General features: G+C 42.4%; 1 protein-coding gene across 4 annotated transcripts in view; it reads left to right on the forward strand.

Annotated features, from left to right (window-relative positions):
- arvcfb (ARVCF delta catenin family member b) overlaps positions 1-20578 on the forward strand; it is a 125118-nt gene that overhangs the window by 20321 nt on the left and 84219 nt on the right. For 2 of the 4 annotated variants that reach the window (XM_080499590.1, XM_080499591.1), the window contains exons 2-3: positions 15259-15417; positions 15972-15992. In XM_080499590.1, the coding sequence (XP_080355716.1) occupies positions 15259-15417; positions 15972-15992 (180 nt within the window). The remainder of the gene's footprint in view (positions 1-15258; positions 15418-15971; positions 15993-20578) is intronic. The other 2 variants (XM_080499592.1, XM_080499593.1) reach the window with 1 other exon arrangement.

Consider the following 20578-nt stretch of genomic DNA (forward strand, 5'->3'; position numbering starts at 1 on the left):
GGAGTGGCTGCACGGCAACAGAATTGTGGGTAATCAGATGGCTGGCGCACACCGGACATCCTCTGACTGACATGGACAAAAACACACAAACCTCTCAGTGTTCCTGATAATCAGAGCGGGAGACAGGGCGGCGCGGTGGCTGCTTCGGCCTCTTCTTCAGGTTCTGGGAGCAGCCCGAAGCAGCACTCACCGGTGTGTCTGATGACAGCTGTTGTTCTTTGCATAATTGCTTTTAGATTACCTGAGTCCCGCCCCCCCCTGAGTTAAAGTAGTTGTAGAGCTCATCTCTAACAAAGTGCAATTTGGACATCCCTGTAGGTCCTTGAGATGAGGTTCCCCAGGAGGTCGAGTGACACTTTTCATCACTCTCTTCAAATTAGCCTCAGTGGAGTTTGTGTGAGTGCAACTGATATTATGCAACTGATGTACTTTGTACTTTGCAGTCATCCCCTAATGGGCAACATAAAAACCTTGCAAATCAGAGGAGATTGGATATATCAAATCATTGCAACACAACATTTGAATGAACTTCCCTCCACCACATTGTAAGTCTTGTGCCTCTAAAATGCAGCTAAATGTAAATCTCAGGTTATATACCTCTATAAAATAACTCGTCTTTTCCACTTTAGCCTTTTTATCCCTTTAATGAGTGAATGCTGGAAGGGAAGGCGTTTTGAAAAACAGTTGTTATCCTTAAGCAGATAATTCCAGTCTATCACAACTTCAGGGTTATTCTTGTAGTTAAGTCCATCACTCCTGCCATTCTCACCCACGTAATTGCTTGGATTTGGGAGGATGAACCACAAGACCAACTAAAAACACTTTATTTGAAGGCAAATTTAGGTGTTGCTCTTTCCGCAATGTTGATAATAGTCCTTCATTGCATGAGAAACCTGTGCACAATTAGAGCAAGAAGAATAAAACCATCCGTTTGCCTGTAAACCATAATAGATCTTTATTTACAGTTTGGGCCATAATTTGGCTGTGGTCTTTGAATTTTGTGTCGTTTCCTTTGGATTCGTTTCTCTTACAATCTGCTGCGATGTTCCAATATCGCAGCAGCAAACCTGTGAAGGAATAACAGTATAAATTCAGAGTGAGTGAGCGATATCAGGAGGCTAAATGAGCAGTTTTTGTTTAGTTGCGTGGGTTCAGCAGCCGGAGCAGCGTTGGCTGTTGTCCCAGAAGACTTTAAAGGGTTGGGTTAATATTTCCTTCCTGTAGGGAGTCGTGTCTTCAGAAGAGTTCAGATGATATCTGTCATCCAAACTGGCCTTAATGAGACAGTTTGTGGAATCTGAGAGCCGGCATCTCCCCTCCTCCTGCTAACGGCTATTTTGGGTCAAGATCCTGTTTACTGGATACCTAAATCTTAAGAAGTCAGCATTTCCTGTTGCACGGAAAGCTCGGAACGGCAGCAGCAGATGATACGGGAGGGGGTGCTTCATCATGGGGGTAGACAGATAGAGACGTTTGTGTACGCGTGCCTGGTTGATTAAAGGCTGGGCGGGGGGCTGGGGGAAGGGGGGGGGGGGGTAGCAGCCAGATGCGAGGCCTGCAGCTGGCTGGCTGAGTGGGAGGGGAGCTACACTGAAAAGCAGCGGTGCCAGCAAAGTGGGGCTTATCCAGACACTGAGAGGAGATAATCCATATTTCATCTGCATCCTCCTCTTCCTCCCAACCACCTGCAGAGCAACATAACGCATACCCTGAGCATGAATAGTGCATGGCACCGGGATGAAATATGAGAAATGCCAACATTATAGAGGAAGAATGAGATGTTCTTTCATATCGAAAATCTCTGGGAGCTCCGATGCTCAACACTGGTTGCTTTAGAGAGTAAAATCCCAAGTTACACACCTACCGAACTAAAAAAACGAAACTAAAATAAATACAAATTACACCCACTCAATCGCCCCACTTTGTTAAGCAGCAGTGCACCAAGCGCCTCTTCGGATTGAGCCAGGAGACTCAGTATTCATAATATATGCTCTGGAGTGCTTTCCTTATCTTTAGAAAAAAGAAGCATTTTTTTTTCTGATATTTTTAATTCATCCAACAAATGTTTGCAATGAAAACCACACTTCACAGTGAATGTACCACAGCTTCAAAGACGATATTTATTTTTATACCATAGCTGAAAATGCACTCCCTGCTAATTTAGCATGTGAAAAAAAAAGGCACGCTACCAAAGCTATATTTCAGATATCTGCCTTGTTTTAAATATTCATGATCAGCTTGTAGCTTTGAAAGTGAGCTTAAAAGACTTGTTTTGCGTGCTCAGCCTCACACACAATCACATTGTGCCAGAACGAACGCTTTGTCTGTTGTCTCTCTGATTTTTATTTTTTCTAACCTACTCAATATTCAGAGGAAATCAGGTAGACTTGTTTCCATTAACTTGTAAATGAGCTGTTGTTTTTGTGCCGCTATTAATCTCTGATTAAAAATCTTAACTGCAACACAATGTCATCTGTAGAAACCTAATACTGATCCTGTTCAGATCCAATTTAGCCCTGTTTACCTCATCTCGAGGTAGAAGAATACATTAAATCCGGGTACGGCGGCCTCTCTATTCCTCTCGGCTGACTTTATAACTATTACCAGCCTTTTTATGAAAAATGCTCTTTGTAGAGATTCGCTCTCGAATGTTTTTCACTTCCAACACTGTGAGATGAGAGGGAACTCGGTCTTTGTTTTGGAGTGGTGTGGAGGGTATCGTGTCAGCGTACTCTGGTTGACCCACACGTTTCAGATGTGCGGTTGTGTTTAACAGTGAGCTCTCTGGCTGAACTTCTCACTCGCTGAACTGTTTCAACCCTCTGTCTTTATATCAATACACGTTGCTGTCTTAAACGTCCAGCTAACCTTTAACATTTCAAAGGTGAAACACAAACAAACGCTCTATTAATGGATGAATGGGCAACAAGGATTTATATAATTGGATTTATTTAATCAACACATTTTCTGTAACATCTTTCAGAAAATACCCAAAATGAATTTTAATGGTTTGACAGTCAAAATAGATACAAACGAAGTAAACATACACACAGTATCGAGCATATACAGCTAGATGTGTATACAGTGAGTGCACTCATACATACGCACATAAGAGTGCAGGTTAATTACATGCACTCACGGGATGAGTTGATTCCTTCAAGGACAAGGCTCAGACTTGAGATGTATTGATCTGACATCCTGTAACAGATTTATCCATGCGTTCATCCGCTCAAGGAACAATTCACCTTCATCAACAGTCGATGAGGCTGATGTTAAACTACAAAGATTTCATGTGTCATTCAGGGAGTCTCAGAATCTTGAGCAGGAATTCCTGGCATATTAGAAGAACTTTGACTCATGAAGGGGAAAGAGACGTGAGTTGTGGGATTACTTTTTTTTCTATTCTATTGGATTTCCTCCATCTAATAAAACGAAAATATTCATAATATAAACGTTTTCATATATGTGGTTTTGGGCTATTGGTGAGCAAAAAAAATACGATAAGGGGGGGATTAACAGTTACAGTGGAGAGAGAAGATTAATGACATTTCACTCATTAAGAGTGGCTTTCATACACATCAGTCGACCTTTTACTAACTTTACCACACAAATACTCTCACTCTGCACAAACCCTATTTGGTTTAGAGCAGGGACGGAACAATAACGCATTTCTTTTTGTCAGACATAAAAAAACCCAATAAATAAAGTTACTAGGCTGTAGCTCAAGCTTCCTGATAGATTTATCCGGCTGCACAATGGCTCCTTTATAAGACGCATATACATGCAGCCTGGCCCTATCACTTGACCCGTTGAAGGTTAGCAGTAAATTGGAGGGGCTTTCTCCCTTGGCGGGTTTTCGCGGCGTGTCCTTTGCCTCTGGCTCCAACGCTCCGCTGTCGCCCATTGAATCGGCCCAAATTATTCTACCAGAAGGTTGGCACAAGGCCGTAAAAATATCCCCAGAGGGGGGACTTAATCACGTTTGACCGAGTGCATATTTGAAAAGCAAGTCGCAGTTATTGTGATGGACTGCGTGAGCTTCGCGAGGTGTTATCTGTGCGTGCAACCTCGGCTTTTCAGGGCGCAGCTTAAGCACTGGTGGAGGTGCCTTCAGCTTACCGAAGTGCCTTCAAAAAGGTTGAGGGGTTTCTTGTCAAGATGAGGTGTGGTTTAATTTGCTTCAAAAGGCCTTACCTTGAGAATACATTAGACAGATGTCACGAGCGTCCATCACACCCCAGTTAAGCTCCCCCAGGGAATTGATGCAATTTGGAAGTGAATCAGTGTGAAAGCAAAAACTGTTTCAGTGGGTCTGTCTTTGAGGTTCAAGAATTACGGCACTGTTTTGATGACCTCCTGGCCTCTTCTTGTAAAAACAAAACAAAAAAACAAGTATCTTTCCTAAAACAGTTAGAGAATCCAGCTAAGCTGTATTAGAAATGCCCCGGGCTCCACTGTTTTCTACAGAGGGGAGACAGAAAGAGAGTAAGTTATGCAGGGATGGGGGGTGGAGGCCCGGATAAATATCTGGTAAATAGGGGGCCCCGTGGCTGCACATGAACTGTTTTTGAGAAAGGGTGTCGGGGGGACAATAAGTGTTTCTTGACAGGAAGTGGAACATATGTCCCCTTTCCAACTCCCTAAATCTCCAGTAGACCTCACATGAACTGAGCTTCTGGCGAAGCTCGTCTCGGAGCCTCCTCCGCACGCTGCCGCCCCCCCTCCAGTCACCGGCCCTTCAATGGAGTCATGCTGACCGTGATCCAGAGGCTGAAGGGGAGGCGCGCTGGAAACAAGCAACCCTCCAATAACTCCAGAGTTATGCCATCGTAACGAGCCTCCCCCCTCCCCACACCGTGCCCACAATCCATCAACTGCCGAGAGCTGCCGCTAATCTTCATCTGTGGCGCTGAAATCTTAGACTTCTCCCTCTTTCTTGCTCCCATTGCTGCACCCCTTATCCAAACAATCAAACCTCAGCTATGAGCGGCGACCCCTCTCCAGGCTCATTGTTTAAGATCAAGTTCTCCTCATTTGGTCTTTTATCTACTATCCTCCCCATTTACTTTGTCTCCTCAGCTACTGGCTAGAAATCTGTGCAACTGATTTATCTTCCTGCTGCTTTCCTTGCTGCCATGATTCATTTATTTATTTTAATTCTTTGACTTTCTGGGTGTTTGACTCCTGATCTGACTCCAGGCCATGAATTACCAGGAAAATGTATTTGGTATGTGATTCCATGAGTTTGTTTATAGGTACGGTGAATAATTGATGACATATGTAAGAAATTATCCAAGGTTTCAAAACATCCCATGGCCAATTTACATAATCTCTTTTGAGAGATTAAGATGGTGTCAAATGTTGCCGGAGGTTGAGCTGGGGTTTCCATCTGTCACCAGATAGGTGGTTCCGAATGGAAAAGTATGGCATGTCGGGATGCCCTGTGATGGCCTGTCGGGAAGTAATCAAGTCTGAGTGTGTCAGGCAGCCTGGCTACATTTTCTTTTTTCCTACCGTTTCCAAGACGCTGGTGCAAAAAGAACAAAAGGGCACATCAACGGCGGGTGGTAGGGGCGTCAGTAGTCGGGGGGCTTCTGGGAAACGGGAGAAAAAACAGGGTTTGGGTGGGAAATGATGGAGGCGTCTGAAACCAGGAGACCAAGCGTGAAAAAGATGAGAAAGGAAGTTAAGTCCAGATTTGGCCAAGGATCAGTCACCAGGGAAGAAGAGATTAAGGTCCCATCATTCCCGGCTAGATCCTGAAGACTTTGGCCCGCTCCTTTTAGTTAGTTGTGCTTGCATTAACCCTTCAAATAGATTTTTAGAACAGAGGCTCGTGCTCTCAAATTCACTTGCAGTGAACACTACTGCACATGCAGCGGGTCAGTTGGTCTTCAAAATATTTCAGTGAGTTGAGCCCTCTGCCCTGGCAGCGACTGAGACAAGGGCTGCCTGATTGGCCTTGGATGTGACTGAATTCCCTTTTTTTCCCTATTTTGTATTTTTTTTTCCCTCAGGGAGAGAATGTTGTTTTGGGCCATTGCCACGCATTGTCAGCTTCTCGAGTTCCCCTTCCTCTACTTGACTTCCCCTCAGCCTCTGTCTCATCCCACAAACAAGCCCTGTTTTGGCTGGATGTTTGGCTCACGCAACCCACAGTTGCCTTTTCAACCCGTTGCACTGCGCTCCCACACCCTCCCTCTTTCTCGCTTGTTCTGTTTTTGAGCTCCATGTGATTTTCTTTTTTCCACCGGGCAGAGCTGCTGAGAGGGCAGGTGGTACAAACAGAAGGGGCTGATGGGAAATTGGACGACCCAAGGTTAGCTGGACGATCTTTGCTAGAGGATTAATTGTGTAAGAGCCATGTAATGATTGCTGGCATGTCTCTGGAGTGAAATCCTGTTAGTCACTGCACAGGGGTCAGACGAAGACTGAGCATGTTAGTATGCATGTGTCTATGCGTCTGTGTGTGTGTGTGTGTGTGTGTGTGTGTGTGTGTGTGTGTGTGTGTGTGTGTGTGTGTGTGTGTGTGTGTGTGTGTGTGTGTGTGTGTGTGTGTGTGTGTGGGTGTGTGTGTGTGCATCAGGGGGGAAGGTGACTCTGATCACACCACTATGTGCAACCAGGTCCAAGATCTTTAACCGCAGCAAAATACAACGAAGCTTCCCTCCGACTGTGTTCAGACCGAGACATGCAGACCTAATTCCTTCTTGACTTTAGGAGCCACATGCTTCTCATGTGAACCTAGAAAATGCTGTCAGTAGGAATCATTGATTGTAGATTAGCTTTTTATCGCTCAATGTTTCTTTTTTCTAAAGCCCCGTTTACACGACAACGTTTCAAGTGACAACACTCAATCCGTTTAAAAAATGGAGTGTGTTTACACTGCAGCAGCGGACACACTGACAATGATGTAGTTTTGTATGCCGGGCCACAGGAGGGCGCTGTTGCTTGATTTTGTAGTGAAATCACACAGACGTGTGCAGAGAACACTACGCTATAAACATGAAGAAAATGGAGAGAACCTGACCTCATATGGACTGATGACACATCGGATGCTATCAGGGGTGAGTCTCAACTATAAAACTACTGATATGGACGATAAAACTAGAATACAAACCGGGAGTCATGCCAATATGGGGTCGCCATGTTTGTTTACTAGTGGATGAGCAGGAGGAAGGGGAGTGAGATGGAGAGTTGCGCAGTAACGGGCTCCATCGCCTCCATCAGTCTCTGCAGGGGGCAATAGTGACTGTGAATCTTTCCACCTTGGGAGCCGGGATAAACAGACCCCGACCAAAAGTGAAGAAAATTTTGCAGATACACTCGTAATCGTTGTTGTGTAAACGGGACCTCAATAAGATATGAGCAGCTCGCGGGCTACGTTCCACCTGCAATGCCATTCATTGTGGCCTGCAAGTCCAATTACACAAAGCAATAAAATATAGTTTTTACAGGCGAGAGGACATTTCACCCACAGTTTAAGTAGATATTAATATTAATGACTCTGTCGTCACTCCCGCACATCAACTGCATGCACGTCAGTTTAGTGAACCTAAACTAAAGGTGTAAAACTTGTTTTTTCTTATATCTATATTTACCATTTCAGTAGCACTGTTTGGTGAGAATACGGCTAAGTGTCAGTCAACAACATTTTTATTGTCTTCGCAATGATCAAAGTCATTCATCCTCGTTGTAAATGATATACTATTAGTTACAAGCAGTCATCATTATTATTCATCCTCACAAAGGATTGGTTGTTGAACTTGAAAGTTTTCACCTCCATCATTGTATTTTCATCTTAAATGCATGTAGTGTGTGATTGAACTTCTAATTTTAGGAATCTTGGGCTGTTCATTTTAGATTTATTTAATAATACGAACCCTGTTGAGGTTCTTTCCTCCAAGAAATGTGAAGCTGGATTCAGCAACACAGCTGCAGCACTTAGTCCATTTGTGGATTAGTAAGTTTCCTTCCTGTAAGTATAATAGTACAATAGCAGTTCACCGACTGCTATTGTTAACTGTGGTTTTTAAAATTTCCACACACTGCATGATAAATCGCTTTGGTTCCTTGTGGTTTTGAGTTGGTGACCTTTATATATTGACTTTGGGTCGCGACAAATATGATATTTTTAGTGTAAGAGAGGTTTGGTGATGGAAGTGAGACATAACCTCACATCCATCATTAGCTCTAACTTTACTCAAGAGAATGAGAATGAAGTGTGACAGTAATGTGTTTTTAAGATTAATTTGTCAGAAAGCGGAGATGGATAAGAGGCGCAGGATAGTATGAGGAAATGCAGCTGTATATGGCAGCAGTTGTAGCAGGAGTGACATCAGGTGAAGTCATTTATGTGAGTTTGAACCAGTCAGAGAATATGCAAGCTAAGTTGTTTAATTACTATGGAAAATGAGGTGACACATTCAAACTGCTCCATGTAATAGCAATGATCGAAGAATGATTAAAAAAAGACAGATACAAGTTTGCGTGACACAATAATCGATAATCAAAAATAATTAAAGAAGAATTTACAACAGTAGAACCTAAAACCAAAGGCAGTGAAAAGGATAAATATTAAACTAAGCTAATCATACTTTATTAATCCCTTTGGGAAAATTCATTTTTCCACATTTGCCCATCCTATTTCAATCCTTCCTTCACCCAGCCTGTGGGACAGTGAACACAGACTGAGCACATTCTTGGCTGAAGACCTCACGTTCAGCAGTTCGAGGGGACGCTTCATGCTGTAATTCTCTGTACTTTTACTGCAGAGTCACTGCACAACTTATACACGTACTACTCAAACAACCACTATCTGAACTCCATCTCAAGTGTTCTCATAATTCAGCCTGATGGTGAAAGATATCCCTTCATCTGCATGCAGTCTCTCCTTTTACGATATCTCTCCATCCACAGACGACACAGAGCAACCTATTGAACAGAAATGATGAATGGCTGTGGATTGACGGAAGATAACAGGCCACCACTAATTGACACCACTGTATCACTTAATCTCCTGCCTTTGTGTTCCTTGTCCTCATCCCTCTATTCTTTTTTCTTTCTGCACGGCAATCCATTACAGTGGCGATAAGTTGCTCTTAAGGAGCCACATGCCCCTTCATGATATATTGTAATGGAATATACTCCACAGGCAATTGCTCAGGATCTCTTGTCCAGAGTACTATTTTTTTTCCCTAAGAACTGATCTTTGTAAAATGTACCTAATAGTTTTAATTCTACAGTTAAACACTTCATTGTTAGTCATTGTAATTGTGCTGGGAATAGTGGAGCTCCACTCTCGACTGAGTCAGCCCGTCTTGGTGTGCTCAGAGTCGCCACACCGGCCTGAATAAAGTGTGAGTTGTACAAATCCTCAGACCTCTTCCTGAGCCAAATCCTTGTCTGTTTGACGCTTCAGCCCCTCTTCGACTCCCGGCTGAACAGAAGCGATTTAACTGGCAAAGCTCTCGCAAGCTCTTTTCTCCTCATCAAGAGTGTCGACCAGAATTTGCCAAAACCTTTTTAGGACAGACGGCGATGTCTTGTTGTTATTTACGAGGACTCAGGAGCTGCAAGGTGCTTTTTGTCCCTTCGGTTAAATCCAATCCGCAACGGAAAGACTTTCTAGGACTTATAAAAGTCTGTGTTTTGTGTACTTTACGACATGTTTTCGGTTTTGTTTTTTTCTTTATCTGCTCTGTTCAGGCTGGACTTCTGCTGACACACACCATCAATTTTTCATGACACTGTGTTCCATACAGTTTGCTCCAGAGGTACAGCTCAACCGATCTGTGAGAGTTTTTTTTTTTTTTCCTAGCTAAAAGTCCTTCTTTAATCAAATGTTTCCAGTTTGGAAGTTTCTCATACATTTTTTTTTTTTTTCATCTGGAAATTTGCTTACCCAGGCTTGAACTTACCAGTCTTCCACTCGGCCATACCAGCAATTTCTCCAAGATTTGCTCATGCTTAAGCTTTTTCCCTACATCCTTGTCACGTTTTCTGTCAAATCCTTTTGCCACTTTATCGGCCCTCTCTCCGAGATCAGCCATTAACCCAATGTGCTTCACTTCTCCCGCCCTCGACTAAAGGGTACGCTTTCCTGAATCTCCTCAAGTCAAAAATTGTCTCATTTTCCCCCAGGACCGGCAGAAAGCCATGCTAGCCCACAGCCAGACGGCTTTTAATCATTTATTTAGTGCCTCTAATGCCGAGTTCAACTTCAGTCTTTCACTTAGTGCACACAGAGACGGAGGCAGAGTGAGAGAGTAAGAGAGGGCGAGAGACACCGCATTAAGCCTGGATCAAGGAGCCAGTTTGTCAGCGGGCCTCAGCGGATCACCTCTTTCCCCTTTGGTCCTATGCTTTGCCAGGCGATGTGTGTTTTCGTGAAGTGTGTGATGCTTTTAGCAAATATTCATATTTGTGTCTTGTGGATTCATGCAGTTTGACCTCAAATCAATTAAATGCCACGGAAATGCAGTTAATTCGTCGGAGCCATGAGGAAAATGTGATACATGCAACACGGTTTACTTCCACATTTGCATTGCTCAACTGTCTTTGTTTAGTGTTTAGTAATTAGCAGTCTTCCTTTTATCTTGTTGGGATATTTATTAAGCACATTTCTGAAGAGTGATCTGTTCATGGTGGAAGGAACTATCCCTTCATTTCTAAAGCCAACTAAATGATCTTTTTACCTGCATCGGCTAGACCTGGTTCAATGTTTACATATTCCAGCCCCAGATGGCTAAGAGACGGTGAAAAAGACAATGAGATGGCCAAGTTGATGGTGGAAGTTTTGAGTGTGCGACCACAATGGCCAGGATACGGAATGGATACTGCAGAACAGATTTTAGGTCACGAAACCAAACAATTGCTACTGAAAATAAGTACAATCTCAACATAAAGTCACTTTTAATGAAACCATCTGGTGCAAAATACAGTGAAATGTCCCCAAATAGTCTCCTGTCCCTTTTGCATTTTACATGTTTTTACAAACTCACCCTGACGGCATGACTTTGTTTAGGATTGATTGCACCGATGCAGCTAGTTTTATGGCTGATATCTTGGCTTGGGTCTCAGTCTTGACTTGGCTCCGCTACTCTTTTGACATTTTCATTATATAGTTGTAGGTTTGTCTGGATTGGAGCCTCTATGCAGGCTGGTTTTGGCCAAAGGGCCTCATTTTTGACACCTCTGATTTAGACGGACAGCTCGTGTTGTTGCAGAATTGAGATAGATGAGGTTGAACTGGAGCAGAGATAAGGCTGTAACAGGATGGAGATCTTAGGAAATACAAGAACAGGACGACCAGTGTTCTTGCTCATGGCTGCAGTGAGTGTGAACTTCCAGGATACAGGAGACATTTGAAGAAAATACTGGAAGAAAAAGACAAGGAAAACCAATCAGGCAGCTCCAGTCAAACTTGAATCCACTGGGAAATGTTTCTGTGCTTCAAGCAGAATATCATCTTTTGTTGATGTTGTCATCATAATTGTCATTAAAACAATACATGACACCTATTAGGTGAATGAAGATAAATGTATGTTTGTTATCAATGTTTTACATTTAATATCTCAAAGGTATAATTAACTTTAGACTGAATTGACAGAAATTAAGCCATAGAGAAAGAGACAATCCTCAATTTGAGTCCAGGGTTGGCACATTCTCCTAGTGTGTGTGTGTGTGTGTGTGTGTGTGTGTGTGTGTGTGTGTGTGTGTGTGTGTGTGTGTGTGTGTGTGTGTGTGTGTGTGTGTGTGTGTGTGTGTGTGTGTGTGTGTGTGTGTGTGTAGAATAAGTATGTGTGGATTTAACTTGGTAATATTACAGGACAATAAATGTGTTATATGGATAGTGTACACCCCGGGGCATTTCCCCTTGTTTTTTAATCATTGGGTAACGAGTCAGTGAGGTGATTTGCATATATAGTTGCACACTACAGGGATGTTTATTGGAGGCACTTAATCAGTCCTGATATTTTCATTCTTCTGGACTCCAATACAAGATCGCAATTTTAGCAAAGCTCTGCTATTTAGCCTGAGGTTAGTTTGAATTAAGAAGTGTTCCGTGAGCTTAGCAATGATTGTCTCTGAATGTAACGTATCCCTTTCCGAGTCATTAACACGTTGATGGGACTTGGGAACCTTCCTCCGATTGTTATGACCTAACTTGACTCAGTTCAGTTCAGAGTGTTAATTGGCTCTAAAATACTGGATGGAGCTGTGAATCAAGATTTTTTCGTTTTCGCTGTTTTAATTTTAGTGTGCACCAAAACAAGACGGCTCATACACCCAAAACAAGCGCTGAGCAGAGACAACGAAGATAGGAGGGTTGTGGGACCAGGGGAAAAATTGCAAACTTTTGACTGATCAGAAAAGAGGAGCGGCGATCAATGGGGACTGTATAGGCACTTTGAAGCCCGAGAAAACTTTCCCAATCAATGGAGAACTCTACCCTTATTAATGTCTTCAAAGACATAAAGAAAAGCAAGGCATCACTTCGAGTGCTTCAACAAAGCGCAACTGGGAATTATGGGAAAACTTTCCCGCTTGCGTTCTCGTTGCCTTCACTCTGTCTCTCTTTATAGTCGCTGTAATTAGTTGGAAAGAAATAGTTTGCTTGATTCAGTTCAGGGTTGTTCTTTTCTTCACACAACTGTATATGATGCAAGTGTGCAGAAGCTTTGTGACAGAGGTGCAGATACTGGCTCAACCTTTTCACTTCAGTGAAAGTAGAGAACTACAGTATCTGAAGTATTCTCGGGTGATTCATCTATTAAAAAGTTTATGACAATGAAACAATACTGCCTTTTTTTAAGGTAGCTTTTTGACATACACACACACACATATTACAGTGTGCAGGCACTTTACAGTCAACAAATACCCTTTAATGCAGGATTTGAGCTTGTTAGAGGAAATCGAATGCAGAGATAAAACCAATGAACAGAGACTGATAAAACAGGCGTTTTAATCACCTGATTGGAATTTATACACGTTTGCTTTAAGGACATGCCTTGGTATTTTAACATGATTGATCAGTCAAATTATCAGTGATAAGTTACTGTGGGCTGCTTTCTTCCCTTCACTGTAACTCTGAATGGTCGTTGTTCAGGAGAAAAGAGATAATGAGTCCATTTTAAGAATGCAAGGAGTTAAAATGAGCGCAATTTTAAATGGAGAAAATCATCAAAAAAGTGAATCAGATTTTTCAGCTATACAAGTACAATAACAAAAAGACAAATGCTTTGGTTTAACATAACACATAAAAGTTACAAGTGGTGATTTGGTGCATTGTTGAGAATATTATGGGTCTGAAAGGGTTTCAGACTTCATTTTAAATAAGAAATTGGTTAACATGCCAGACATAATTAAATGTCTTTTCACCCCATTCAGGGGAAAACAGTGTATACATGTGTTTTCAAAATGCAGCTTCAAACCTACAAAATTCCTGACGCTCAGTTACAACTCTCGACTAAAAGCACACGACGTCCTGCTTCCTCGTCTCTGCTGTTTTGAGAGAAACTTGTTTCCACAGCTCTTCCCTCTCCACCCTCTCCATTACATTCGATTTCCTCTCCCTCTCTTGGTTCTGTGCTGTTTTGCTTATCTGTGATTGCCCCAAATGCCCTCCTTCCCCTCTCCATCACGAGAGCTATAATTTCGCCACACTTCAGCGCAGCGGCGGGACAAGCCGGAGAGTTGTACCGACCACCGCTGGCTTCGTATCGGCCTCCATCAGGACGAAATGCAGCAGGAAGCACATTTCTCTCTCACGCCTTCACACAGGCTCTGGTGGGGAGTGTTGGACTTTACACTTGCTTTCATCCAGAGCCTATGGACATAGTTTATATTCCCTTATTTTTTCAAATTCATGGCCTCCCAATAAAATATGAATCAAAAAAAGTCCTCCAGGCTTTTGCTTGCCTTGAAAAAGAAGCTTTAACTCAATTCGAAGTCTGAAGAGGTGAGGAGGTGTTCGCTGGCCTGCATTGCAGTGCATGGATATAAATCACAGAGCGTCAGGGCTTCACAGAAATGAGGATCTTAATCGCGCTCCTTTGCATTCTGTTTAGTGTGCAAGCGTGGTCAATTATGAGTCTGTGTAGAAATAAGTAGCTTTACCTGCATGTGCATTTATTGTAGTCCGGGTTCTTGTAATTTCTTTGGATATTTGAGCAGCGGGTACGTAACGGTGTGGAGCGCAGGCCGGAGGATGAACCAGTGTTGTTCAATGGCTGTTCAATGTAAAACTCTGCTGAACAAATCACAGTTCTTTTGTACATTCCAACCCATTCCTGCAGCCTTTATGCAGCTATATTTCATATATCATTACAATGATTATGAGCAAGTCCATTTCATTTGAACATTTTCCGAGCTCCTTCTGGTGGTATGTGGGGGCAAATCGTGGTAACTAGCAAAATGGTACAACACTTGCAATGAAAAAAAAGTATGAAATCTACATTTAAAATAAGTATATAAGTAAAAAGTCCATAGCGAATTGGGTAAGCCTTCGTTATTGTATATTGAGGTTAACCACACCGGCACGCAATGTGAAAAGTTAAGGAAACACTGATGTAACACAGTAAATGACTATATTTTTTGTATTGCATTGGTAGAATTTTACACTATTGTCTTTCTGTGACGTGACGTGAGCTGTATGGTGTTGTATTGGTTGACACTCACCGCAAGAATATCCACGGTTCGGTTGTGGGCTCGGTGCGATTCCCTGGAAGCTGCCTGATGATTTCACATTTAGACCTCAGTTGGTTCAACTTTAGAGTCTTTTTCTGAATTTGGGGAGTGTATGCACATCTATGTTGCCTAGAACTCACCACTGTTTATCACAAGAGTTAGAATTATGACTATTTTGCAGTGGAAAGTCATATTATCGAACTTTTATTTATACCATCAACATTTTTTATTCATGTCCTCCTCCGAGTGTGTTTTATTGTTGTTAGTATTCATGCAGTCTGTTTCACATGTTGTATCTACTTGACGCTCGAGTGCTGCATAGCAAATTGCTGAGGGTATTATATTTAATACCCTTCATTTTCAATGTTCCTATTTTATGTTCTGCTTATTCTAATATCATTTGCTGCTGCAGCCCCCCAATTAAAGTTTCATCTTGCCATGCGCCTAAAAGATTAAGTGGATGTTGTTTTGTTTTTTCGCCTCCATGACATCTACAGACTTAAACTAACTGATCCTTCAAAAAAATTAATTGTTTGGGTTTTTTGTTTTTTTTTGTCGCCTGTGCAGGAGCAGAGTCCCAGCAACGCCACGTCCCTGGCCATGATGCAGGAGCCGCAGGAGATGGTGGAGGAGACGGTCACCATAGAGGAGGACCCCGGCACCCCCACCTCCCACGTCTCGGTGGTCACCTCCGATGACGGGACCACGCGGCGCACGGAAACCAAGGTGAGACGCAAAGGACACTAATGATAGAAGTGTGTGGCTGAAACGGATAAAAGTAGCATCGTTTAGCTGTTTCTCAAACATTCGGTGTGATAAGCAATGTTCGCTGCTTCGCTATTAAACTTGAGAAGATACTCTTGGAAAGTTAGAGGTGAGCCGCAGGTTAAACATTTTAAAATGGCAGACAATATAGCAACTGTCACAATAAAAAACACAGACTAGTGGACATATTGTGAATCCTTGTGAACTCATAGAAGCCAAAATCTATAAAGTCCCTTTGATCCATTTCGGTATAACTTCAAGTCACTGTTATGGATTACGGCTCCCATACAGCATATTGTACCTCCACTCCCAGACTCCCATTCTTAAGAACTCTAAATCCCATAATCCCATAGCCTAAAGTGGATTCATCTCCCTCTCATGGCTTTATTTTTTTTTTTCTTGATTATTTTTCTTCCATTACGAAGCAACTCCCATGGTGTTCTCCCAGTTCCGTGCTTCTTAAAAGCTCCTTTTGTTGATTCGTCCTCTGCTGTGTTCTGTTGTTTTTCTGTAAGGATGTGTCATCTAACGTGAAGGTGAGTGGACTTTTTTTTTTGTACCAGTATGGCTTTATTTTCTCACCACGCCACCATTCAATGTTGGCCCATACTGGCTGCAGCAGCGGTGCGCAACACGCTCTGCCTCATCGCAAGCTAAATGCGGCTTCTGTAATCTCCGATTCACTGCTTGCTGCTTTCACCTCCCGGGTTGGTCTATCGTCAGAAAATCTTTTCTTTTCTCCTCTGTTGCATGCTTCTTTTCTTGTCTCTGCATAAATGCATATTCCAGGAGAATCTTTTAAATTGGGACACAAGCTTCAAAGCCAACATATTCTTTAAGTACAGTGGACACTGGAAATATCCAGATGGCGGATGTTTTTCAAGATAAGAGCCGGATCACCGACTGTGACCTTTCTAATAGTAATGAATGTTGTTGCTCAATGTAAGTGATCTTAATGTTGGTTTATGTCTTTTCTCTTTTAATGAGTGGATTATTTCTATTATCTCTTTATTTTGACTGTTTCCAGCATTTATCCTTCAATCTTTTCTGTCAACTTGTGACATTTTTAAAAAGAAATTTAAATTCTGTCTGGTTTTCATATATTACTTATCCTAAGTATCCTAGTATCCATCAGTGTTTGATGTCTGCTAGTTTTTTGTTTTTTTATCACAGCAGCAAAAAAACCTTTAAAGTTAGTAATTTGTCTTCCTTCAGAAGACAAAAATCAGCATTATTGTCATTTTGATAGATCAAATTTGCAAAATGCCACAGCCAAATATGCTTTACTTTTAACAAAAACATGTCATAATATATAACAATGGCTGTCAATTTGCAATATCAGGTGGTGACTTAATTTCTTTTCCAATATATAAACGATGAGGTACAATTTTAGCACTTGTATCATAATTTGAAAGATGTTTCTCTTTGAAATTTTCAAACAACTCTCATCTATCCCTTAATCTTCTATCGTGCTTTATTTACACGAGGGCAGGGGTCTCCAAGCAGATTGAAAGAGTTACAGGCAAGTGAGGAATTAAATCATTACAATCTATGCTCCACAGTCACGCTGCCAACATTAATCAAAAATATTAGTTTCATGTTGCCTTGATTTGTTTTATTTGTGCCAAGACACATGACATCATTAGGACAGAGGGTGAGGGCTGTATGAGATCTGACCTCCGGCTGTGATTTGACCCTTGGACACGCCTGACTTTAGCCTCATTCACACTGCAGGGAAATACGACCCAACTCTGGCACTGACCAGCGTGCTTCACGCCGTCTTCTACGCTCTGGGGCCCAAAGCCGTCGGGTCAGATCACGTTCAACGATGACGTCATCACCCCCCTCTCCCCCCACCGCGGTCCGTAATGTCATCAAATAACCACAACAATCAGGGACTACAAGCTCCAGTCCAGCTGCAGAAGCTACTGACGCTAGCTTGAGGAGGAGCAGGGACATAGGCCGATAGCACTAGGAGTTTTCTAGGAGTCTAAAAGCAGAAGTCTACTGCTAAATTTCTATGTGCTCTGTCTTTTTCTGCATCTGGTGTATTTAGTGAGTCACAGCGCCCCTAAAGGTCTGGCATGTGTACGACATGCCCTGAAGCCTCGTGTTGAGCCGTGTTCATAGTGGCGTGTGGACGGAATTCTTTTTGGAAACACGAAGGAGAAAAAAGATCATTTTGGCTCGTGTGGATGTGGCCTCAAACCTAATGTGAATGATCACACACAAAAAATCGTATACCAGCGAAAAATCGGAATTGATCATCAAGACCTGCAGTGTGAATGTAGCCTGAGGATCAGTATGGGTGAAACCAGAGTACACTCTCGACAGTCCTTCACAGGGCAAAGACAGATAGACAGTCAAACACACTCACAATCATCGGGGCAGTTTTAGTTCCCAATTAACCTTAAAAGCACATCTTTGGGGGAAAAAATGAACAAGGAACACACAAACTCTGGGGTGTTTCTTGCTATGATGCGAGAGTGCTAACTCCATGGATTACATTTTTTATAACTTTTAAAGTGTTACTTCAAGTTTGTTGTGGCTTGAGCATGCTCAGAAATGAGGACAAAAGAATTTTCTACCTTTTAACGATCAGATGTCGACAAATGTTTCAGAGCAGCTTTTCAGCTAATCTGCAACCAGCTGGTGTCAACCGTGCTCCTGTTCTTAGTGTTTTAGCACATTTCAATTCTAAAGTCTGCATTTATCGCTTCCTGCACATGAAAAAGAATTAGCAACAGAATCCACAGCAGATTTCCTTTTGAAAAAAAAAAACAACACACACACACGTCTAAGAATAAGGTGGAGGTTGGAAGCTTCTTTTTTCACTTGCATATTTTGAGACATGCTCGCAAAGATAAGCTCATATTGCAGCATCCATTCACATGTAAATGTGGCTTCAGTGAGCGGTGGTTGCTGTAAGCTTCCGGAGGAGTGGAGAGTGCTGCGTGGAGACCTTACTCCAGGGACTGTGAAACTGTAATTAAAAAGCTTGGTCTAATCCCTCATCAGGGAGGACCCACTGCCCTCCAGCCTGTTTACTTGGAGGGGATCGGCCACACACACATTCACACTCACACACACTCTTACGCTTTTATGTGCTGGGGTGCAGAAGTTGTTAGGACGCACGCACACAAAACATTGCAGTAAAACATCACACTAATCAAGGGCTTTGCTGCTGAGGAACAGAGAGGACTGATGCAACGTTTAACAGTCCGGCACCCTGCTGAGAGGAGAGATTTCTCGTATTTTTCTCGAAGTCACTTTGAGAAGAAAAGTAGATTAATGTTGGGAATGAACTTCTGGAAGCTGGTATTTCTGTGGTAGCAAATAGATCCAGACTCAGCTGAGGATTCACACAAAGAAATCCTCAGAAATTTCTCACTTTGGCAGCCTTTTTCTTTTGCTCCCTCCATCTCCTCTCTTTGACTCACTTTCATGTGTTGTTTTATTATTATTTTTTTTACCCTCCTGCTTTTTTTCCAATTTCTCTCATCATTTTTTAGCAGCTTGCAGCTTTATTCATGTGTATATCGGTTCTTCTGTACCAAAGTCTTCCCATACTATCTGACGCTAGCGCATTCGCTTCCATTGATGGTTATCCCCCATCTGATTGTTGGCAGATGAAATACAGAGGGTTCAACCCGATTCCTGATTGGCTGGCTAAAAAGTTTTTTTCAGTGGTGAACACTTTTGTTCTGGGTTCGCGTCAGCAATATCACTAGTAAGAATCCTAGAAAATGAGCAGTGAAGTGGCACCCAGGCAAAGCTACTGTAAAGGACAGAGTCTGCAAAACAGACTCAAAACAGATGAAGTGAGGAAGTTTTTGCTGACGGATTCAGTTGATGCAGAAAGTCTTTCATGAACGTGGAAAAACCACCATGGAACCATTGAACTGTGGGTTCTGTTTATGCACTCAATCAAATCAACTCAAGGTAAATTGGGCCGAGCGCTGAATATATGTGTGTACGAGTCCGAGTGCATGTACGCACTCAATTAGATCCACATTTGTTCTCCTGTCCCAGCATGCCACGCTCTCCCCCTGGCTCTCATCCAGCTCTGTTTTCCTGCTGGCAGACTCTGTAAACGCAACACAGTTCATTTCAGAGAAAGACCTCAGTCGGACCAATAAAAGACGTTTCCATCCTCTTTCCTCCGGATATGAGCTAATGAGCGTTGAGGAAGACCACACACACAAATAATAACGTTCTAACTGCTCTGCACACACACTAGGGAGTCTACCTTAAGTGGCAAGGAGTGTATTATCAACTTCTGCACTAAATACAAAATGGTACTTACATGAGGTTCAGCGGTTTTGGCAAAAGAAGTGTTTGGCTTCAGTAGAAACAGAAGCTGTTTTGAGGACATTACAAAACTCTCTCGCCCAGGGGTGTCAAACATGAGGCCCGTGGGCTGAAAATGGCCCGCAAGAGCTCCAATCTGGCCAAACCACCAAGAAAATCTTTAACATATTCAAAGAAAACATAGATTTTTTTTTTTTTTTTTAAATAACAAAGTAGCAGACACAACACAACATTGAGCTCAACTAGCATTAGCCTCAAAGCCATGCATTCTGGTGGAGTCTGGAAATACAAGCAACAGCCTTTTTGACATGTCACAGGTCTTTTTGCAACAGAATTGTTTGGTTTTGTCAAAATAAAGATAGTTTAGTCATGTATACTCTGTCCCACAACAAAGAAAAACAAAAACAAAAAAACATTTAAAGGTTATTTAGGCACTATTCTACCAGTCTGGCCCACTCAAGGTGAAACTGGGCTGTAAGTGTGAAGGCAGGGTAAACCCTGAACAAACAAATCCAGGATAATGTTGCTTTGAGGGAAGGAGTACTAATCACTACACCACTGTGCACAAACTGATTCTATTCTTTCAGCGACTGCTGGTAAAAAGACTTTTCCTCACTTGATTTTCCCATCACGTTATTTTGAGTGGATTTTAATAGGCTTGAGGCGTTGCACAACTTATGAAGGACCCGTGTTGGGTCAGCAAAATTCCCAATGCAGAGGCTCGAAGGCCCCAACACCAACAGGGACTCGAACCGGTGACCTTGTTGCTATAAGACGGAATTCTAACCACTAAATCACTGTGCTGCTTTAG

The sequence above is a fragment of the Blennius ocellaris genome, assembly GCF_963422515.1.
Source record: "Blennius ocellaris genome assembly, chromosome: 7".
Taxonomy (NCBI): domain Eukaryota; kingdom Metazoa; phylum Chordata; class Actinopteri; order Blenniiformes; family Blenniidae; genus Blennius; species Blennius ocellaris.